The sequence below is a fragment of the Prionailurus viverrinus genome, chromosome B3 (genome assembly GCF_022837055.1).
Source record: "Prionailurus viverrinus isolate Anna chromosome B3, UM_Priviv_1.0, whole genome shotgun sequence".
NCBI classification, from domain to species: Eukaryota; Metazoa; Chordata; class Mammalia; order Carnivora; family Felidae; genus Prionailurus; species Prionailurus viverrinus.
Genome location: NC_062566.1, coordinates 13,431,572 through 13,455,510, shown reverse-complemented (window position 1 = coordinate 13,455,510; position 23,939 = coordinate 13,431,572). Strand labels below are relative to the sequence as shown.

The 23,939-nt window shown below is 41.1% G+C and overlaps 2 protein-coding genes across 6 annotated transcripts in view; one reads left to right on the top strand and one right to left on the bottom strand.

The window, feature by feature from the left end:
• MEF2A (myocyte enhancer factor 2A) overlaps positions 1-17,828 on the bottom strand; it is a 161,391-nt gene extending 143,563 nt beyond the window's left edge. For 4 of the 5 annotated variants that reach the window (XM_047861768.1, XM_047861763.1, XM_047861766.1 and 1 more), the window contains exon 1: positions 17,682-17,827. The gene's annotated coding sequence lies outside the window, so the exon portion shown is untranslated. Of the gene's footprint in view, positions 1-17,681 lie in introns of all 5 variants that reach the window. The other variant, XM_047861761.1, reaches the window with a different exon arrangement.
• On the top strand, positions 10,892-17,825 carry LOC125167591 (basic proline-rich protein-like). Its single transcript, XM_047861910.1, has 2 exons — positions 10,892-11,006; positions 16,912-17,825. Exons 1-2 carry the CDS (start codon positions 10,892-10,894, stop codon positions 17,823-17,825), a joined length of 1,029 nt encoding a protein of 342 aa, XP_047717866.1.
• Positions 17,829-23,939: the final 6,111 nt, after the last annotated feature.

Below are 23,939 nucleotides of genomic sequence, written 5' to 3'. Positions count from 1 at the left end.
AACTAGGCATAGGTACTGATTGGCTTTTAAACACCATTAGAAAGCCAGGTCGAGAATTCCAAAGATGTATCATTAATAACAAAAGATTTTAATATATATGTAAGATATCTGATGCTTAAAGTCAATACACCTTTCAATCCTGGTTGGTACTTTTATTTTTTAAAAATGTACAGTGACTAGTTCAAACAAGTCCATGTCTACTCCAACAACATAAAATACTGACAAAAAAATTTGTTAATTCTAGGAAAAGGAATGTTTTAAGGTAATAAATGTTTTAAACTGAATTCTAGAACCAACGTAATTCCAACTTTAATTTCTCATGTTAACAAGACACATAAATAGCATAAAAGACAAAAAACCCAGTAAACTTAGCTAGAGTAAATAGACTTAGTGCTATCTTATTAAACATAATAATGAGTACGTAAGCAAGGAATAACCCCACACCTACCATTTACTGTAATCAAAAGACAATTGTCAAGATCATAAAATAGAGAAAACCAAGAGAGTAGAAAAAGAACGAAGAGATACATGTAGTTTAAAGAAGTTAACACCTATCAGATCAATTCCCAAGTTTAAAAGTTACCTTCTCCCAAAAGTTCACATACTGGCTTGCTATTACAATAAAGAAGTACCAAGAAGCCCTTGGCTAAATATAGGCCTACAACTCATTCATGTTATAATAAAACCAAGGCATTTCCAATATACATTCTATAAAAAAATCTTTTTGAGTTAATAACTTTGCTTTACAGAGAAAAGCACTTAAGACTCCTGTAATACCAGAAACTGCATTTGCATGCTAATAGAATGAAGTAAGAGTATTTAAATTTGATTAGTTTATTTCTCTTACAAGGTATTTTCTAGAGTCTTTAGCTCACCAGTGGAAGCTGAATGCCTAGGTCTCTTTCTAACTAAAGGCTTTGTAGCACTGGCAGCATAATTCAAGATTTCTGCTCTTCCTCCCCCAAAAGTAGAGACTTCAGTGAGGACAACCGTGATGGTATACCTAAGTAACTCTAAAAATATTCCCCCTAAACCATATGAAAACAAGCAAGAAAGGAAAAAGAAGTTCTATACAAAACCATGTTTTCAGCACAGCCTGAAGACAAAGACTGCTGATACTGCAGAACAACTGTGAATGAAAACAGAAAAATCCCCCAAATCCTAGCACTTAATCTCTTAGGCTGTCACTCCACCCCTACTTGAACACAGAGGCTTGGTGGCAAGGAGGCAAGCAAAGGAGCCTCAGGGTCATTTGCATGAAAACTGAAAGTATGAAACCTTTCCTAAACCTGGATATACTGGAAAAGTGTCTGGGCAGATCAGAACACAGACTACAGGTAAGAAAGTGCAAAGTTCTGGTGATTTAAAGGAACAGGTGCCATTTAAGGCACTGGCTGCCACATAAAGGGACACAACTTTGAAACACATAGCTTCTGGGGGAGAAAACAGGCAAAAGGAAAGGAAGAGAGTTCTTTGGCAATTGGACAGTAATAGGAAACAGAAAAAGGATAAAATTTAAGGTCTTGCATGATCAAAGAGAATTATAAAACTGGAAGTCTCACAACTCTTCTCCAACCATTAAAACAAAAATCAACTGAATAGGACTGTTCTATACTGACAGAAGAGGGCACCATTAAACTAGGAATACTGTAAAACACCCCAATACCATAAAAATGAACAAAAGAAAAGTGAAATCCAGAAAAATCAGGAAACTGAATTTGACACTTACCAACTGAGGAAAACCCACTGCCAAAAACAAACTCAAAGCAAGAAAAAAAGGTAAGTCAATACTCCAAATCAAAGACATCCAGACAAACATTTAAGGATATGAAAACTACTTTGAATCAGCAATTCAAAAACTAAAAAAAAAAAAAAAAAGTGGATAAAACAGAAAGAGAATTTTAAAAGGTGAATGAATTCAAAAAAGAAATGGAGAAACTAAAATTAGAAATGCAGAATAAATTGCAAGGCATCCAAGAAAGAACAACTCAAATGAATATGAGCTACCACAGTCTACCACAAGATTTATAAGCCACATCCATCCACATTTGCTGTTATTTTCTCATCTGATTTCAAATAACTGTCTATCCACCAACTGCTTCACAATCACTCACAAGCCATACTAACACTCATATAAGAAAACTTCATGTCCTTTTCATAGTGAAATGCCATATTACCAAATATTGCTTAACTATTCAACATGTCTAAAACTAAGCTGTTGTTCTAAATATATTAGGTCCCTCCTTACTGTGTGTCACTGACAGTTTTTGAGTATTATTCCGCTAACTCCACTGATCCCATGAACTCCATCCATGGTTTTTACTGCATGACTTTGCATAGCATGGTGATTTTTTAGGAACACATATACTGTGTTATAGTAGAACTGAATGTGATGTGTATGTGTGGGTTAATATACACACATCTATTTTCTTAGCTCTGCTGAGAAGGCAGGCACAGACAATGACACCCCAAAAGCAATGAGCACACCCAGCATCCAGATCTTGGATTCTAAATGTCATCCTCCAATAAAAGGAGTCAGGGCTCTTTGGAAAAGAGAGTAATTCCAGGGTTGGGATAGGTAAAACATAAATGAGCCTGGAGTTTCTTGCAGCACCAGAAAGTAGGGGAGTTCTTTTAAAAAAAAGATGAAAGTATGTCAAAAAGACACAAGAGTCAAACAGGAGGAGCTCTCAATGGCCTAAGTTGGACAATCTGAGAAATAAAATGATAGCATCAAATTATAATCTACAATATAAAATACCTTTCAGTCTATAATGATATAAAATAAGTAACCGAATAGAGAAGTGACATCTCTTCATTAAGAAGAATTCTATTTGATAAATGAGAAAGAAACCAAACAAAACCAACAACAACAAAAACAAAACAAAACAAAACAAAATTGCCATTAGGTAACTATTACAATAATACAGGTATCCCCCCACCCCAGCTTTTTGAAAATTTACATTAAGCCACTTCACTTTAGAAAGACCCACAACAGCACCTATTTTCTACCTGAGAGAAATATGGAGTTTTTTTCTTTTAAGAAAAAAGGCAAAAGACAAAGAATGAATAGAGAAAGAAAAAACAAAGAAAAAAGGCAAAAAACAGTATTCAGCATTTATTTTGCAATGAGTCATTACAGAGGCAGCACACACCCTGAGCAGCACCACCAAGCTCCTTTTTCTGGTAACTACACTCAGCATCTCTAATCTCAAGCTGCCATAGTTTTGAATTTTGTTTGTGCACATCTGTGCTTTATCTCTATTCATTCTGCACATCCATTAACATGATGTGTTCTAAGGTATCAGAAAAGCCTAAAAGAGGTTACTTTTTTAAACAAAAGTCTCAAAAATTTTTCCATATAAATTAATGGTAATGGCTTCTTTACACCATTTCACCTTTTTAGAAGGTTTCACAGGCACAATCTACTATTAGATAGTGGGGGAAAATCCTCTAATTGTTGCAGGTTAAGTTGCACCCATGAGTGCTAAAAACATGTGAAAGTTTAAGAAGAAACAGAAAATTAATATACTCTCAAAGTATCTCCCCCATGATATTTATCATTTTCAAAGAGGAAAACTGTGACTTTACAATGGAGAAACCAGCAGAAACCACTTTATGTAATCAAGATTAACATCAGATATTGACATCATGTACTCCTGATATAAAATGTACCTCTTTGATATGCTACCATTACTTCAGGGTTTTATTGCCAAAAATGCAAAATTCAAATTAATTTTAAGAAAGCAGAGAAACCCAAATTGGATGACATTCTACAAGATAATGACCAGTACTCCTCAGGAAGCATCTGGGTAGAAGAATGAGAAAGGAATGAATTATCACAGATTTGAAGAGACTATATAAAAAATAAATGCAATGTGGGATCCCGGGTTGGATCCTAGGACCAAAAAAAAGGCCATTAGGAAAAAAACTGATGAAGTTCACATAAGATATTTAGTTTAGCAAATAGTATATTAATTTTATGGTTTTGATTATTATACCATAGTGGCCCAACATTAGGGCAACAGTCATACTATTTTTTCAACTCTTCTCTATCTGCAACATTATTCCACAATGTATCCTTTTAGTAAAATATAAAAAAAGAAATACCCACAAAATGATTAGTTTTTACAAAATCTTACTAAGTAAATTATGATAATTCTCATGGCAATTCAAAGTATAATTCATCAATGACATATCATTTTGTTCCAATGTTAATATCCAATTCATTATACTGAAAGAACGTGATTGCAATGGATTATTTGTTGAGACATAAACTGCAGAAGGATATGCAAATTCAATATCATTTTATAAAGTTTTAAAACATGAAAAACACTATATATTTTTAGCAATATAAATGGATATATGGTCTTAAAAATGAATGAATGTAATGAAAGGAATGAATGGAACAAAAACAGACACTCAGATCGATGGAACAGAATAGAGAACCCAGAAATGGACCCACAAACGTACGGCCAACTAATCTTTGACAAAGCAAGAAAGAATATCCAATGGAATAAAGACACTCACTTCAGCAAGTGGTGCTGGGAAAACTGGACAGCGACATGCAGAAGAATGAACCTGGACCACCTTCTTACACCATACATAAAAATAAACTCAAAATGGATGAAAGATCTAAATGTAAGACAAGAAGCCATCAAAATCCTCGAGGAGAAAGCAGGCAAAACCTCTTTGATCTTGGCCACAGCAACTTCTTACTCGACACATCTCTGGAGGCTAGGGAAACCAAAGCAAAGATGAACTATTGGGACCTCACCAAAATGCAGGACCTCATCCTGCACAGTGAAGGAAACAATCAGCAAAACTAAAAGGCAACCAACAGCATGGGAGAAGATATTTGCCAACAACATATCAGATAAAGGGTTAGTATCCAAAATCTATAAAGAACTTATCAAACTCAACACCCAAAAAGCAAATAATCCAGGGAAGAAATGGGAAAAGACATGAATAGACACTTCTCCAAAGAAGACATCCAGATGGCCAATCGACACATAAAAACACATGCTCAACATCACTCATCATTAGGGAAATACAAATCAAAACCACAATGAGATACCACCTCACACCTGTCAGAATAGCTAACATTAACAACTCAGGCAACAACAGATGTTGATGAAGATACGGAGAAAGAGGATCTCTTTTGCATTGTCGGTGGCAATGCAAGCTGGTGCAGCCACTCTGGAAAACAGTATGGAGGTTCCTCAAAAAACTAAAAATAGAACTACCCTATGACCCAGCAATTGCGCTACTAGGTATTTATCCAAGGGATACAGGTATGCTGTTTCGAAGGGACACATGCATCCCAATGTTTATAGCAGCACTATCCACAATAGCCAAAGTATGGAAAGAGCCCAAATGTCCATCAATGGATAAATGGATAAAGAAGATGTGGTATATACATACAATGGAGTATTACTCGGCAATCAAAAAGAATGAAATCTTGTCATTTGCAACTACGTGGATGGAACTAGAGAGTATTATGCTAAGTGAAATTAGTCAGAGAAAGACAAATATCATACGACTTCACTCATATGAGGACTTTAAGACACAGAACAGAGGAACATTAAGGGAAAGGAAGCAAAAATAATATAAAAGCAGGGAGGGGGACAAAACATGAGACTCTTGAATATGGAGAACAGGGTTGCTGGAGGGGTTGGGGGAGAGGGGGATGGGCTAAACGGGTAAGCGGCATTAAGGAATCTACTCTCAAAATCATTTTTGCACTATATGCTAATTTAGATGTAAATTAAAAAGATAAAATTTTTAAAAAATGAATGAAAAAGGTAAATCCTATTTAAGGTAATGATTACCTCTGCAGAAGAAAAAGGGCAATGGGATTCATAAAAATTCTTACATTACATTCACACTACATTATTCACTCTGATTTTCATATACCTGATAGGTTTCATAATTTTTAGCCACTACTGAGAAGCATTCACACTTTTAGCTAGCTGGGGCAATAGTTTCCCACTCTGTTTAGGAAAAAATGTTTCACTGTTGTGGGTTTTTTTGGTTGTTTTTTGTTTTGTTTTTTTTGTTGTTGTTGTTCTTGTGTTTAATAGGACAATCTTACTAAGACCCTATCTGAAATTTTTCATTTCTGTTTTCCAAACCAAACAATGAAAACCTTAAGATCATCTAAAATAGGGTACTCTGCCTTAGGACACAGACCTGTCCTTGGCTATACATACACATACACATACACATACACACACACACACACACACACACACACACACACACACACACACACACACACTTTCCAGATCATGTCCCACCTTCACTTCCACTCCTCTTCAAACACCCATTCCATGGCCAAATCCCGAGGTCTTGTCATTACCAGGAAGTCTTCCACCTCTGACTACACCTCTTCATCCTCCAGGCACTCTCTCACAAGTAAACTCATCATAGTCCCCTCAAGCCTGCTCTTCTTCCTGTGCTTCCTGTATCAGTAAACTACCCATTCATTCCCTCAATTGCCCAAGCCATAAACCTAGTCATCACTCTCAACTCCTCTTTCTCTTTCACCTTCCACATGCCCTCCATCACTGAATCCTTCCATTATTCTACCCCCCTATATATCTCTCAAATCCACTTATTTCTTCCATCCGCATCCTATACCACAGTCCAAGCCACCTTACCTCTTAACTAATTTGCTGTAACACCCTCCTAATTATTCTTCCTGCCTACCACTTTTAACTCTCTGAAGAATTCTCCACAGTGCAATCAGTATTCTTTTTTTTTCTTCCAAGATTCTATTTAAATTCAAGTTAGTTAACATATAGTGTAGTATTGGTTTCAGGAGAGGAATTTAGTAATTCATCACTTACATATAACACCCAGTGCAGCATTATCTTTTTAATTTCCTCCCAGGCTTAAGATATTCTAATTTTCCCTTAAAGTTCAAATTCCTTAACACAGCTTAAGGGCTCTTCATAATCTGGCCCCTACTTATGTCTTCAGCTTCATCTTTCACTACTCCTACAGTGTCTGCCCTCTCTTATACTGCCTGATCCATCCATACTGTACTGAGTTTCTCCAAGCAATCCAAACTCTCTTAAGTGTATCTCTCATCCTTAACACAGCTCTGGTAAAACTACCCACCCTCTTTATAAGGCTAAATGCTCTTGAGGCTTCAAACTAAATGGAAGTGTCACTTCCTCTGGTATAAATTTTCCTGGCCTCCCTGAAACTGGGTTGATCACCCCTTCTATATGCTCCTATAGCACTCTGCATGGTACACATCAAGTGAATAGCAAAATGAATTATAAAACCATATGTCCATACTGCCATCTGTGAAAGCCAAGCCTGTTCACTGTATTCCTCATTCACCTAGACCAATGGACTGAACGAATAAGGTAATAAAGACCAAACTGAAATAAATTGCTAAAGTAACAGTATGCTTACAAAAAATTAGAACCCCATGACTCATGGTCCAGGCACACAGTATTCTTTCCACTATATTCTGTGGCACTTAATTTTACTTTCATAAACAATTCAATGCTAATTAAGCATAAAGTAGGTAACTCAGAGTTTAAAAGGATCTAGATATCATCTCATTTTATAATTAAAGAGATGCCCAGAAAGGTTATTACTTGCTAATGAACAAAACACTATTAAACAGCAATACCAAGACGAGGTATTTTGATGTTCTTTTAATTACATACTTTAATCTCGGGAATTAAGTTTTTAAGCCTTTATTTTTAAACAAAACTTTCTCTTTAATTTTTTTTTAACGTTTTATTTATTTTTGAGACAGAGAGAGACAGAGCATGAATGGGGGAGGGTCAGAGAGAGGGAGACACAGAATCTGAAACAGGCTCCAGGCTCTGAGCTGTCAGCACAGAGCCTGACGCGGGGCTCGAACTCATGGACCGCGAGATCATGACCCGAGCCGAAGTCGGCCGCTTAACCGACTGAGCCACCCAGGCGCCCCTAAACAAAACTTTTTTTAGTCTTTATTTATATTTGAGAGAGACAGACAGAGTGTGAGCAGGGGAGGAACAGAGAAAGAGGGAGACACAGAATCCGAAAGCAGGCTCCAGGCTCCAAGCTGTCAGCACAGAGCCCAACACGAGGCTCGAACTCCCAAACCATGAGATCATGACCTGACCAAAGTCGGCCACTTAACCAACTGAGCTACCCAGGTGCCCCGGTTTTTAAGCTTTTAAAGTTGAAAAACTTTCAAGTTTTTCATTTCTTCTAGGATAACAATGTTATCAGAAACAGAACAAATTCACTTCAAAGTTTCCACAAAATTACCTAGAATGTTATAACAAACATAACAATATTTAATCACAGTATAAGAGTAATAAAGATAATAGTCGTTACTGTAATTATGTATCATAAGCAACACATGGGTTATCAACCATGTTCAAGGCACTGTGGAACACAATCACGGAATATACAAAAAGATATAAAACAGCATTCCTAACTCCCAAGAAGCATACAATATGTTTTGGAAAACAAGAACCAACCATTATAAAGTTGAACAGAAAAACTAGGCAGGGGCACGTGGGTCGTTCAGTCACTTGAGCATCCGACTTCTTTGGCTCAGGTCATGATCTAGTAGTTCGTGGGTTCAAGCCCACATCGGGTTCTGTGCTGACAGTTCAGAATCTGGAACCTGCTTAGGATTCTGTGTCCCCTCTCTTTCTGCCCCTCCCCCACTCACACTGTCTCTCTCAAAAATAAACAAACATTAAAAAAAATAAAGTAAAAGCAAACAATCACTTAAATTATTAACACTTTCAAAGGAATAGACTTTTCTTCTAAGGAGTTTCAGGAATGTAAAGAGAAATGATAATCTACTGTCTGAGAAATCAGCATAAACTCAAAATTTCTTAGGTTGGTCAGCTGACAGGGCTCTGAAACAGTGAAACTCCAGTATCAAGGAGCATACCAGCAACTGCTCAGTTCCTGGTTTCTAAACAGTCTTACAAGAAGAGAAAACAGAACTCCTTGAAGAAGTGGCTGATTCTAGGACATGAGCAGAAAAAGCAGATGAAGAGCCTGGAATATCTTAATGTCCCAAAAGTAAGACACTACTCCAAACATGATAGAAACGTGTCAAAATGAGGAGGCTGCAGGATTTCCCACTGACCAAACCTGAGTTAATCTGGAATACCAAAATACTGATAGTAACAGAGTATAATCTACTTAATAAAAAAAAAACTATGAATTTATATTGATATTAAGTAAGCAAATGAGAAGGAAAAGCTCTTCTTTACAACAGATTGCCAACTAATAAATGCAGACGAATAGCTAGACAAACACCATTTTGGAACCAATAAGTAATAACGGACTCAGAAAGGAATCAGCAATGAATGATGTGAACGTTTTGGGGAGGACAGAGCATTTACACGGTCTGAAAGTGCCTCCCCACAGATTATTCAATAACAACAATGAGGACAATGATAACTTTTATATAGAGAAATCTGGCAGACAAACCTTAACTAAGTGATCCAAGTAAACATCACCATCAGTTTGACATCATATTGCCTCCTGATGTGATGCACTGAGGGTATATCATCACTTATTTTGTATTGCTGCCAAAAATGCGTAACTTGAATCTAACAAAGAAGCAATATGACAAACCCAAACTGATGACATCCTACTAAACAAAAGGCCTGTACTCTTCAAAACTATTAATTTCAGGAAGAAGAGAAAAAGGTTGAAAGACTATTTAGAAAAAATGCTATTAAAATGTATTATTGGCACAACTGAAGAAATTTCAACATAAACTATAGACTAAATTACAGTATCAATATTAAGTTTCTTGAATCCATCATACTATTCTTACATGTTATATAAGAACATGTCTTAGTTCTTAGGAGATATCAACTGAAGAATTTAAGGATAAAGGACCACGATGTATGCAACATATTCTCAAATGATTCAATAATAAAATTATAAGAGGAATAGGAAGAAAAAGGGAAACAGGGAGAAAAGGAGGAAGAAGGAAAAAAAGATCAACAGAATGGACTCTTGCTATTACATGTTAATGTTCAATGACATTGTATAATATTAATATGTTTTCCTTGTTAGAAAGGTACACAATGCATTAATGCAAGATTCCATCTATCCCCTAGACACATCTGTAAGGTTTTGCCTCAAATGATTTGCCTCTGATTTTAACTGAATAAACTTACATCTAGAGCATACTCCAGAAGATGTAATCAAGGAGCTTAAAGCTATAAATAAAACAGTAATATCTATTTCCAGACTTCAGGGCCACTCTGCAAATATAAAAAATGATAAAGCCATTGTGCTAAACAGTAACAATTAGTGTCTCTAGGTGACCAGTATATGACAGCTCACTGTACTATTCCTGAAACTTTTCTGTAAACTTTAAGACAAAATGTTTTGTTAAAAAACCTGCCAATGCTGAATCTTTACTTTGACGAAAGTCATTTGTGAAAAACAAAATCTCAACTCCCAGATTCTTCTCTCCTTTTCCTTTCATAATCCATGTCAAATTAAGTTTAATACTGTTATGAAAAAAATTTTCAGTATTAAGATAAACATTTTACTAAAGCAGTCCCCAAATGTTTTAAAAAGCCCATTTATAAATCAGCTGTGTATAATGTGGAATGATTTTCACTATTACAAATGGTAGTTAAGTTCCTGATATTGGCCATAAAAGCTCTTTGATAAATCTTCTTTAGCAATACAGCAGAAATAGTATTGTATTTCACATATACCATGTTAACTTGCACATCTCCCTAGCCTTTCTGAAATAACATGGAATCTGCTGGATAAGATGGAGAGAGAGAATGTTAGTAAGGAACAACCAGTAACTAATTGTAATTTCTAACACCGTTTTTACTAGGTTACACATTTGAAACTGGAAATAGAGCCCTCAGACAAGATGGCTACTTGCTGTCCAGAAAGAAGGCACACGGAATCTCAGGAAATGCCACTTGTGCTCAACAGCTCTGGGATTCCTGTCCTGACCCAAAATGATGACGACAACATGTTAATATGTATAGAAAATATGTAAGGCAGTACTTTGTAGTGAAAAGTACCTTTATAATTTTGAAAGTCTGATGTGGGTACACTGGTTTGTGGTCAGTCATTTTAGTTGATTAAGACAACTTCCATTCACCATTTACTGAACATTCACTATGTACCATGATAGACTGGTAGGTCCTGAGCATACACAAAGAACAAAATAGTCCCTGACACAAGAACTCAGCACAGCGGAAGAAAATGACGTCAATTATAATCCTTTAAATCTAAAAATGGAATTACTCTTCAAATTGTGTCTGTATCAAGAGCAAGGGAGACAAATTTTGTCTAGAGACTAAAATTGGTATCATACCTGACACCTGAGCCACAACTTAAAGGTAAGAGCATTCCAATCTCCAGCAAAAACATGAACAAAGATACAGAAGCATTAATTCAAATTTTTCTGTCTTCCGAGTGTCTGACAGTGTGCTAACGCCTGTGGAGACTGTTATCAAGAAGACAGACAAGGCCTCTGCCTTTAAGGAGTTTACATTCAGATAATGGACAAATAAGGAATAACAAAACGTGTACAAATTATAGTGTCTTGAAGTAAGTGAGATGCACAAAAGAGTAACTATCAGAGTGCAACATTAAAAAGGGTGTGCTGGGTGACAAAGTGAGACTTGGGCCATATTCCAAAGGGTTTGGCCATGCAGCCTTCTGAAGAGCATTTCAAGCAAGTAGTGCAAAAAGTGCAAAAGACCCTAAGACAGGAAAGGACATATAAGGTTTAAAGAACAATAAGAGGACTGTGTGGCTGGCACACAATAAAACAGGGGAAGAACAATGAGAAGGAGAAAGATTATTCAGGGCCATTCAGGCCATGGAAAGAAATACAGACTTTATTTGAAGAGGAATGGGAAGTCATCGGAAGATTTTAAGCAGAGTAATGACATGATTTAGGATATTAAAATGATCCCTACAGCTGCTATGTGAAGAACCAACGTCTGAGGAGCAAGAGAAGAAACAAGCCCAGTTAGGAAGCTACTGCAGCAATTCACACAAGAGATAATAATGCCTTGAAATAAAGAGGGGGCAGTGAAGACTAGAATGGCAGACTGGCGCAAGATAAATTCTTAAGGTACAAGAGAATGTATGGATGGACTGGATTTGAGAGAAAAGAAAAGAATCCTGGCATATCTTTTAAGTTCTTGACGTGAGTACTGCCATTCACTGAGATGGGTAAGGGCCAGTAAAGACATCAGAGTCTGGGGTAAGAAGGAGGAAGAAGGTTGGGGGAGAGGAACAAATAACTATATTTCAGTCATATGGTTAATATTATGTTTGAGATTCCAACTAGATTTCCAAGTGGAGATCAGGCTCGGGAAAATTCTGGGGTAAAAAAATAAAAGTGGGAGTCATCGGCATGAAAATATATGGCATTTTCAGGGAAGAGCAAACAGCTGGCCTTAACTGGGTCACAGAAACTGAAGGGTAGTGGCTGACGATGAGTTTGGAGAGACTAGAATCATTAAAAAGTGAACCATGATGAATTAATGCCAACAACAGAAGTAACAGCAACAGTGACAGTAACAGTAGGAGGAAAAAAAATGTAGGTACCCAGCATCGTGCTAAAGGCTTTATAATAAACATCTCATTTAATCCTCTCAACAACCCTATGAAGTAGGTAATATTATAATCACTATTTTATACACTGAGCCTCAAGAAGGTTGAGAAACTGCCAAAGAACACAAGGTGCTAGAGGTGGGTATTCTAACTTAGGCAGTCTTCAATCTTATCCCTTAAATTACTGCCTCTCTACTGATTTTATATGCCTTCAAAGTTTTCCTTAAAAGAATGACATTTAGATGTAAATTTTAGAAATATAGTCCCCGTCTCTATGTAAAATGCGAATGGCTAGGGAATAAGAGGTGAGACTTGTAAGCAAGAGCACCAGAGTTTTACTAAACCAAGAGTTACAAGTTATTTTACCAGGTTACATGAAAAGTATCCCTTTGTTACAAGAGTCACAAATCATACCTCAAACTAATCCAAGTCAACCTGCATATGCATGGTGCTTGTAACAAAAATAACCTGGTAAAAAGGGCCAGCTCATACAGTATAAATTTGCGCTCCAATACCAAAATATTTCCCAAAACATGTAACTTTACTGATGGTTGAATTATTTTTTAAGTTCATAAAGTTTACATTTTTGTATAAGGAAGAAAATAAAATTAGCATTGATTCAAAACAAGATGTGCCTTCATTGATATTTATTAAAAATCTGATCAACTAGTGTGTTTTTCACCCATGTTAACAACTCCTCTGGCTTTCAGCATCATCACTTAGGAAACCAATAAAGTAAATTACCTGCTGTCATATACTAATGTTCAAACAGTTGATATTCCACCTCACAAACCTGCTAATTTTTTTTAACTCATCAGTTTATGATTTCAAGTGATTAAGACAATTCAATATTAAATATTTAGTTTAGTAAATATCAATTAAACTCAATACAAATATTACTAAAATCAGTAAATAAACATCCAAACAAAAATACAGTATTTATTAAATATATGGCAACACATATGCTATACAAGAGATAATAAATGAGTTTATACTCTTAATTATAACACACTGGACACAGGTCCATTTATTAAAGATTACACTGATAAAGTATACACAGATTAAATCATTTAGTTCCACAGAGCAGGTAAAATGAAATAATAAAAACTTACAGATACCCACTAAAGAAAGGCTATTTTTAAAAATATACCTATTCCAGGTAGGAAATAAAAATATTTTTCTAATTTCAAATTTTAAATACTGTATCTTGAAGACAACTCGCACGGATAATTCACAAAAAACATGTTTCAGTGAAGAGTAGGGAATATACTTACATTGAATTCTAATTTTTTTTTATATTTAGAGAGACTATGGAGGTTACAATCAATGATTGCAAACCAAAACCTAATGTAGACTGGCCAACTAAACATTTTATATATAATCTGACAATAAATTTAAAATTCTGGGATTTGGGGGGTTCCTGGGGGGCTCAGTCGGTTAAGTGTCCAACTTCAGCGCAGGTCATGACCTCACGGTTCAAGCCTCATGTTGGGCTCCGTGCTGACAGCTCAAAGCCTGGTGCCTACTCCAGATTCTGTGTCTCCCTCTCTCTCTCTGCCCCTCCCCTGCTTATACTCTGTCTGTCTCTCTCTGAAAAACAAACATTAAAAAAAACATATTTTAAAAAACGCTGGGATTTTCATGTTCCAAAAGTAAATGAGCAATCTCCTGCATTTATACATTATATGAAGTCCTCTTGGTCACGGACGGAGGCATCGGATACAGCACTTTTACAGTCTTCATAGGAAATAAGGGAAAATGTATGGAGAGGAAGGGATGTACAGAGGAAGGGATGAAGGACATCAGGCGATATGCACTTTTGTACATTAAGCCTCAGGTAGTGTGCTAAGAACTCTCACTCCCATTATTTCATTTAATGCTAACAATTCCCCGGGGCAGGTAGTATAACTCCCTCCCACTTTACAGAAGACATCTCATAAGTGACACCTTATGAGTAAGTGGCGGAGTTGGGATCTGAACCAAGATGTGATGACAAAGTCTAGCGGCCTTCCTTTATGAGGACTTGCAAACACAGCAGGACGTGTTAAAGTGTTCTTTTGCAGGAGGTTATCTAACTAGATTGATTTTGCAGGAGGTTACCTAACTAGGCACTCACTTCCCAATTTACTAAGAATGTACACAGATTTTCTCTCTCATCTAGAAAAGAGCAATGATCATTTTCAACCCACAAAGCAGTATTTTCAGTGCTCCATCACTGCTAAAAGAAAACTTCAGCTAGACTTTGTAGCATTCATATGCGCCATGAGCACCTCTTCAAACAAACAAAAAAAAAAGTACGGTCTAATTACAAGACAAAATACATGAAACTGAAAATGCCCAGAGAAAATTCAAGACCATCAACATTGTACGTTAGACTAAACTCCTCTTGCCAGACTTACAAGCAGTGAAGAGAGTGAAGGGAAAAAAAAAAAAAAAGGTGGCCTTCCAAAACCTGACTGAAAGGCATGCTACTGCTCAAAAACAAATTGCTTAGTTTCCTCCTCCTAAATCAGAACATAAATCTATTAAAAGACTTCTGAAGTATTTCAAACTTCAGAATTATTTTCTAATAGAAAACACTTCTATTATTACTTAACCACCCTCAGAATATACTGATATTTCTCTTGGTAGCCAAATATTGCTACTACTTGCACATTAATAAAATTAATATTAACCTGTACTGCATCCTATACAAAACTGTAATGCAATTGCTTTGAAAAATAAAACACCACCACCAGAAAACAACTCCATACCTTTAAAAGACTATTTCCGGTTGCATTTACAAAAAACAATCTTTGTCACACATACCCATTAAGGAAACACAGAAACTCTTAAGCATTTGGAAGGAGATTATTCTCAAACCATAATTCAGCACAGTGACATTACAATTATTGTTTCAGAGCCCCAATGAGCTGTTTTCCTTCCACTGGGCACCCCCCACCTCTCACTGCCTCCCTCAAGAATTTAAACTTTTGCTAGGAAGTAATGTATGGGGTTAAACATAATTTTATCCCCTCTGTTCCAATACGAACAAAACCATGGTTTTATATATAACAAAATGTGAATCAAATGAAACAGATATGCAAATAATTACGTTTAGAAAAATATTTTTACTCATAATTGCTGACTGCTTTAACAAACACGTTTCTATTGGAAACACTTCCAACACTATTGTTAAAAACTAGGTCTGTACAAAGTATTTAAATCACTAGCTTTAGCTCTTCAGAGTTTAATTATAATACCATTATCGCAACTTTTTACAGTGCTCACTGAGAATTAAAAGTGATTCCAGAATCAATTAGTGTATCATTACACACACTAATCTTAATAATTTATAGGACACAAGTGTTCCTTATGTTTGTTATAAAGCCTAACTAAAATTGGCATCCCTTTTAATTTAAACACCTTGTGGATTTTTTTCCTACAACAAAAGTTGCCATTTGGTGAAGACTGAACCCTCCAAAAATATACCCCAAAAAAACCCCAAAAACAAAAATGTACATACAAAAGCCATAACAGCACAACACAGCTATTTAATCCTCACTTTCTAAATTCATACTAAAATAGATGCCATTTTTGCGTTTTCAAAAAAAGATTTTTTTTCAAGCTATTTTGTTTACCTTTTCCACAGACTGTTCAAGTACTGCCAAGGTAACAGATTTTAAAACTGACAACTGGAGCACTTGGCAATTGCCAAAACAACACAGCTGGATTCTTAAAGGGAAAGTACTCTTGTGTAATGTACACCTAATTACAGCTTTGGAGAACCTTCTCTTCATATAGTAAAAGATGATACGAGACACAGGGGAAACAAGCTGTGCTAAAAAAAAAAAAAAAAAAAAAAACCCTGAAAAATCTTAGGCATTTGTTCAAAAATACTTACACCATTGTCAACACATCACAGCCAGCCTTTCAAATAGCGCATTAATTGCAATACCAATCTTACTGTCAACTAAAATGCAGGTCAGCGCTGCCGCAATTCTTCAGTCTACACGCGGTTTCCCTGCTGGACCATGACGGCGGGGGGGGGGGGGGGGGGGGGGGCCTCGCTTCGTACCTCTGGAGCCACACTTCAGGTCTGAAGAATGTTTTTATAGTCACACTTCCACGGGGAGGGAGGGGAGATCTGTTTTTCTAATTCAGCGATGCTCACCTCTTCCAAACTTGTTTGCACTACCTCACCTACCGACTTGATCCCCGCGGTTCGAAGACAGAGGATATCGAACTAAAAGGCAAAGTTTCTACCACATAAAACCTTTCCTGGGAGCCGGGATCTACCGGGATGTCAGGGGTAGCTCGCTGTTCCCTCTGTAGCCTCCCCTTCCCCGCTACGTCTCCCAGAACCCGCGGGCGTCCGCACCCCGCAGGTGCCCCCGGCCCGGGCCGCCCCAAATACCGACCCCGCCACTGACATCTGCACACACGCGCCCAGAGTTCGGACCTCAATGTTCCGCCCGCTTCGACCAACCTTCTCCCAAAGCAGAAGTGGGGGAACTTCTTCAAGTCCGACCAAAGCGCACAGCGCCCTCGGCACGAGGGGTCAATCCCTCTGGGGAGACCCGGGCCGCGGAGGGCAAGAGGGAGGAAACGGGCCTTCGGGCGGAACCCCCTGGAGAGACTCCGGGCCCCCAGAGAAGTCTCTCAACTTTCAAGAAGGCGCCGTCCACCACCGCCCCCCAGCCCCAAGCCCCGTGCGCGCACGGGGAGGCTCCTCGCGCCGAACCCGCGCGGCCGAGCCTCCCTCCGCTGGCCCGCGCGACAGCGGTCAGACCCCGGGCCCGCCCTCGGGGCACCCCGCCCCCACCACCGCGGGCGCCTCGCCCCTCCACGCAGACCCCGCGCGACCACCCCGCGCCGCCTCCCCGCACCCCACCCGCCCCGCCGCCGCGCGCCCGCGACCCCGGCCCCCTGCCAGCCGGACGCCGCCCTGCCCTGCTGTCCCCGGAGCCCCGCGGGCGCCCCTCCTCGGCCGCGCCGCCCCCCGCCCCAGCGCCCCCCGGCCCCTACCCGGCCCCCTCGCCGAGACACCGCCCCCTCCGGCACCGTCGGCCCGGTGGACGGAGCTCCGCCGCCGCGGCCCTCACCGTGTCTCCGGCGTAGCTGACGGGCGCGCACACGCTGCAGCCCGGGCCAGCCACCAGCGCTCCGCGCCGCCCGGAGCCGCCTCCTTCAGCCCGGGACTCGCCGGGACATCCGCGCACGGATCCCCACACCGGGGCTATTTTTAGGAGACAGGCCCCGGCCAGACCGGAACTCGTTCCTGCCGCCGCGCGTGCGCACTACGGCCGCGGTCCTCGGTGTCCCTCCGCCAGCCTCGCCTTTCCCTCCCTTCCCCTCGGCTCCCTGTCTCTCTCTTTTCCCTTGAGGTTTCTCTTCAGCGCTGACTTATCCTCTCGGTGGGTCCTAGAGTACTTGAAATGGGAAAGAGGAGGGTACGGGCAAAGAGAGTCAGTGGAAGCAAGCGCTACTCCACAAGGACGCGGGGGGCGGACTATGTTTTTCCGGGTGGGTGAGGAGACGGATCACCCGGCACAGGAAGGAGATGACGGCGGTTTGGCGCCGGGGCTACAGGCTGGAGCTCGCTTCCCTGTGAAGAACCGTGTTCTCCTGGAAGGGATACTGGTCACTTGATGAGGGCCTAGGCGCCTCCCAGGGCGGGGCGGCCCGGCGGCGTCGCGCCCTACAGCCCCAGCCTCCCCCCGCCGCTGCCTCCTTGACCAGCCCGCGGGGGCCGAGACCAGGAGCGGCTTCAATGACGCGGCGCGTGGCAAATCGCCGCGCGTGGCCGCCGGCTCCAGCCAACCGGGGGCACCAGGGGGCGGGGCTCCGGGGGCGGGGCCCGGGCTCCGGGGCGCGAGTTCGGCAGACGCCCGGAGTCCGGTGCCAGGCAGGGTCCTCCGGGACGGCCCAGACGCCTCCTGCCGAGCTCCTGGGGCCGCGCCAGCACCCGTTTCCCCCCCCCCCCCCGCGACCCCGCCCCGCGGTCGGCCACACTGGCCCCCTGCAGACCTCTGCTCGCCACGCACGCGCCCACGCCCTCATTGTGGTCAGGGCCGCACCTGTGCTCGCGTCTGGGCGGCCGGCCCTGTCACCCTCACTGAGCAAGCACAATGGGACTTCGGTCCCTGGCGCGCCGTGGCGGCTGGGATCTGGGCCCAGGCCCGGAGGGAGTAGTACTTGAAGGGGCCTGGAGTGGGCGACCCCTTTCAGGCTGGCGAGCCAAGCGCCCCCGGTCCCGGGAGAGACACAACCTCCCAGTAATAGCCAATTACTAATAGGCATCGGTAGCCTACTGCTTGAGCGCCAAACTGCGCGGAACGTTTTGCATCTGATAGCTCATATATTCCTCACAACATCCCCAAGAAGTAGATTCAGTTTCTATTCCCATTTTACAGAAGAGGAAAGGGAAGCTGAGCGCTAAAGTGACCCTTTGAGGTCACAGCTTAAGAGGAGGGCACCGAGGACTTGAACTCCCAACCACTCTGCATACTGTCTTTTCTGAAAGAGGTGCAAAGGAGATATGCTTGGGACTGCCCTTCTGTTTTGTGGGGTTATTGGTTTTGTCGAGCCATTGTTGGTCCCTGCATCTTGAAGTCTGCTAACCTTTGGAGAGTTTCTACAGCCGCACTGCCTATTTCTGCACCCAGAGGTGCCTATGCAATAAACACAGAGCCAAATGGTTATTTTCATTTGAAAGAGAAACTCAGTACCGCAGCACTTTGAAACAAAGTGACTGGGGTGGCTAAGCAGATGCGCAGAGGACGGGCAAAGGAACTGGGAAGTTACAGAGGAAGCTGGAGGCTCGCAGGCTTCCTCTCTCAAGGACAGGGCAACGTACTGGGGAGAACCCAACACAAAAGCGGCACATAAACACCAGACGCTGGAAAATAAATCCAGAGTTCTGCTCAGAGCCCCACAGTATCACTTTCCAGAAGAGCCAGCAGCAAGGACTATAGGGAAGTTTTGGAAACACATTAAAATTTGGTGTAAATCAGCAAGTCATGTGCAAATGCATGTTTTTTAACCTGCCAGAAGCTGCAAAGGCAGCCGCATTTGACTTCTTTGCTCCACGAAAATAGAAGAGTTTGATACTTTTACTTCAAAGCCTAGGCTCTGAGGTGGAGGGGACAGTGATCAGTAGCTCTGTCATTCCCACCTGCCCTTCACCCTGGAAAAAAAGGGGCCATGTAGAACAGACTTCCATTACTCCACCTCATGACCATCCCAGGGCACAGAAGACTAGCTCAGACTGCCTGCCTTCCCATTCAAATGCTGTGGGTCACTCCAGAGAACCAGAGAGCTTGGTCATGGCTCCAGCCAAAGTAGAAATGAAAAAAAAAAAATGTTTACATCACCTAAGAGAGTGCCTCTCTCCCCACCTCCTGCTTGTCAAAGCCCTTGTCTGAGAATTTCAGGGTATGATAAGAAGAAAGGAAAGCAGAGGAAGAAAATGGAGAGAAATAAGAGTAAGTTTAAAAATTCTAGAGCACAGCTATAGTAAAATATAGTCGCAAAACATAATCACTATTTGTAATTAAAATAATCAGTTTTAGGAAATCATCACAGCTTCTGTTCAGGTCTTAAAAGTACATATCTGAGGTTCAGTGTCTCCAGCAACTTCCAGCACTCAGCTTGGCATAGACCATGTGTGGAACACTTACATGTGTCATTGACTTGGAGGGAGCTTATGACGAGCAGCATCTTTGAGTCCTCCAGCTCTTTCTGGCCTGCTTAAAGCACTCTGGAGGCCAGGAATGTCTGAACTGAAAGGACTTAGCAGCATTGTAGTAGGCACTGTGATATGGAGGTGAGGAAGAGCAACACTTCCTTCAACGAGGCTGGCGGGCCCTGGGAGACATACACCTTAAAACTCAGCCTGCTAACCACCAAGAGGGGGTTCTGAGGGCACTAGGAAAGCACAGAAGATGGCTCCTTAGAGGAGGCAGTCCCATAGTGAATCTCCAAAGTGTCCAGAAAGATGACAATGAGGCCCTCTCGTTGTGTCTTGATCTGAAGAACAAAGGCCAGGCTCCCTTGGAGGCAGGGATTCCCAACCACCTGGCAGCCTTGGCCTCACCTCTTCCTCCCATACCACTCACCAGCCCCATTCAGAAATCTAAGAAGTTCCTCTGCATACACCAAGCTGTTTCTTTCTGTGTGCACGGTAAACCCCCTTTATCTCCATCAAGCCTCCACTTAGGCATCATTTTCTAGCACCCAGTTGAAGCATAAGTATTTCTTTGTGTAGAAGTCTGTCTCCTCCCCTTTGGAGAGTGAGCTCCTTGAAGGCCAGAACTGTGATTCATTCTTTGTTGATCCAAAATGTCTAGCACAGTGCCTGGTGCATAATAGGCAATGAAGGAATTGCTCCTTAAATATTTATGAGCAGCCTTTAGGCACAAAGACTGCTTTGTGCAGACACCCTTGAGTGTGGCTCAAGAGAGAAACCACAGCTAGTGTAATGTGCCTGAAGCCTGGAGTCTGGATTAAGTGCTAGGGAGTGGTAGGAGATAAGACTGGAAGGGTGAGACAGTACAGAGCCTTAACATATCAGGCTAGGCCATTTAGATTTCATATATATATATATATATAATTTTTAAATTATTTATTTTGAGAGAAACAGAGAGCATGGTGGAGGGCCAGAGAAAACGAGAGAGAGAGAATCCCAAGCAGACTCCACACTGTCAGCACAGAGCCCTACATGGGGCTCGATCTAATGAACTGTGAAATCATGACCTGAGCCAAAATCCAGAGTCGGACGCTTAACCAACTAAGCCACCCAGGTGCCCCCATTTGGATTTCCTTCTGACAGCAATGGGAAATACAAATTTGAAATGGTGGAATAGTTTGATCTATTTGGCATTTTAGAAGGATCACTTAGGGCAATGGTTGGGAGTAGGTGAGAGAGAGCAAGACCAGAAGCAGTATGGCCAGTTAGGAGGCACAGCCACTGCTACCTGAGCACCCACCCACACACACTTCCCATCCCCAGAGGTCTCCACCGACTGCCCCATACATGCTGATGGCTTCCTGTGTCTCTGGGTCACTTTGGCCCCAGCTTCCTCATGTCTCAAGAAGACAGTTCTGAAGCATGTTCCCCAAAGTCTCTCAAGGGTGGGGGTGGGGGGGGTCACAGTGGGTTGGGCTCCAGTTGTCCTCTGTGGTGACCCACTCATTAGCCACTTTTTATTGTCTCTCCTCATTTCCCCTGTGTCACATCACCACTCCCTCAGAACCCTTGCCAGGATAACCTTCCAAATAAGCTACCCACACCCAAATCCTTTTTTGGGGATCTGCTTTTCAGGAGACCCACTTAAGACAGATGGTAAGTGAGTTAAGGAAGACAGAAAGCCTAAATGAAAAAAAGTTGCCTGACAGCAAGGAGAAGACAGAAGCAAAACAAAAAGCCAGCTAGAAGGTAGAATTGACCTGCTTTCTGTCATTGAATCTGGGGTTAGGGAAGGGAGAGGAGCCTCAGTTTACCCCCAGGTTTCTGGTTTGGGCTCCCGAGTGGATAACAGTAGCATCACTGAAGTGGGGAGCACTAGTGGAGGAAGATGAGATCGAAGGGGCTGGACAAGGAGAATGTGATGAGTTCCATTCTGTTCATGTTGAAATTGAAGTACCCGTGGGACAAAAATGTCCTTAGCCTTGTGGGGTTAGAGAAAGACACAACTAGATGACACTGGACAGTGCCAGGAAGGCTTTCTGGAGGAGGAGAAATGTAAGCAGAATTTTGAAGTTGAAATATATGGGATGGAGAAAAAGAGAAATAGCTTATGAAGCAGAAGAATGATGAGAGGGATGGACAGTAAAAAGAATGGATTAGTAGAAAAAGGTAAGTTTATCTCAAGGAGGGGAACCTCAAAGGGGTTTTAATTTGTGAGTTTCTTGAAGATAGGGGCCATATTCAATCTTGTGTTCCTGACACTTACACAAAGTTAATATTTATTTAATATGGTGTGAACCAGGCAAAGGGGCTCAATAAATATGTTTCATGAAGTCTCAATTTTGCATGCATGTAAATTAAAAGTAGAAGGGTTTTAAACATTTTAAAAAATGTTTTAATTTATTTTTGAGACAGAGAGAGACAGAGCATGAGCAGGGGAGGGGCAGAGAGAGAGGGAGACACAGAATCCAAAGCAGGCTCCAGGCTCCGAGCTGTCAGCACAGAGCCTGACACGGGCCTCAAACTCACAGACTGTGAGATCATGACCTGAGCCAAAGTCAGACGCTCAATCGACTGAGCCACCCAGGTGCCTCAAAAGTGGAAGGTTTTAAGATGCAAAGACACATGAAATGATGTTCATCAGGGAAATACAAATCAAAACCACAAAGAGATATCGCCTTACACCTGTCAGAATGGCTAGAACCAAAAAGACAAGAAATAACAAACGTTGGCGAGGATGTGGAGGAAAAGGAACACTTGTGCAGTGTTGGTGGGAATGCAAATTGGTGGAGCCACTGTGGAAAACAGTATGGAGGTTCCTCAAAAAATTAAAAATAGAAATACCGTATTATCCAACAATTCTGCTACTGGGTATTTACCCAGAGAAAATGAAAACACTAATTTGAAAAAAATATATGTATCCCTGTGTTTTTTGCAGCATTATTTATAACAACCAATATATGGAAGCAACCCAAATGTCCATCACTAGATGAATGGATAAAGAAAATGTTTATATGTGTGTGTATACACACACACACACACACACACACACACACACCATATAAAGAAATAAGAAAAGAATGGGATCTTGCCATTTGCAAAAACAGGGAAGGACCTAGAGGGTATTAGGCCAAGTGAAATCAGAGAAAGGCAAATATCATATGATTACACTTTTACATGGAATCTAAAAAACAAAACAAATGACTAAACAAACACACAAACAAAAAGCAGAAACAGACCAGGGAACACAGAGAACAAACTGATGGTTGCCAGAGGGGAGGAAGGTGGGGGGGATGGGCAAAATGGCGGAAGAGGAGCAGGAGATACAGGCTTCTAGTTATGGAATGAATAAGTCCTGGGGATGAAAGGTACAGCATAGGGAATACAATCAATGGTATCGTAATAGCGTTGCATAGTGACAGATGGTAGTTACACTTGTGAGCATACTATAACGTATAGACTTATTGAATCACTACGTTGTGTATCTGAAATGAATGTAATATTCTGTGTCAACTATACTTCAATTAAAAAAAGATGTAGATGTAGGGGCACTTGGGTGGCTCAGTCAGTTGAGCGTCCAACTTCAGCTCAGATAATGATCTCATGGTTCGTGAGTTTGAGCCCCTCATTGGGCTCGTTGCTGTCAGCGCAGAGCCCACTTCAGACCGCCCCC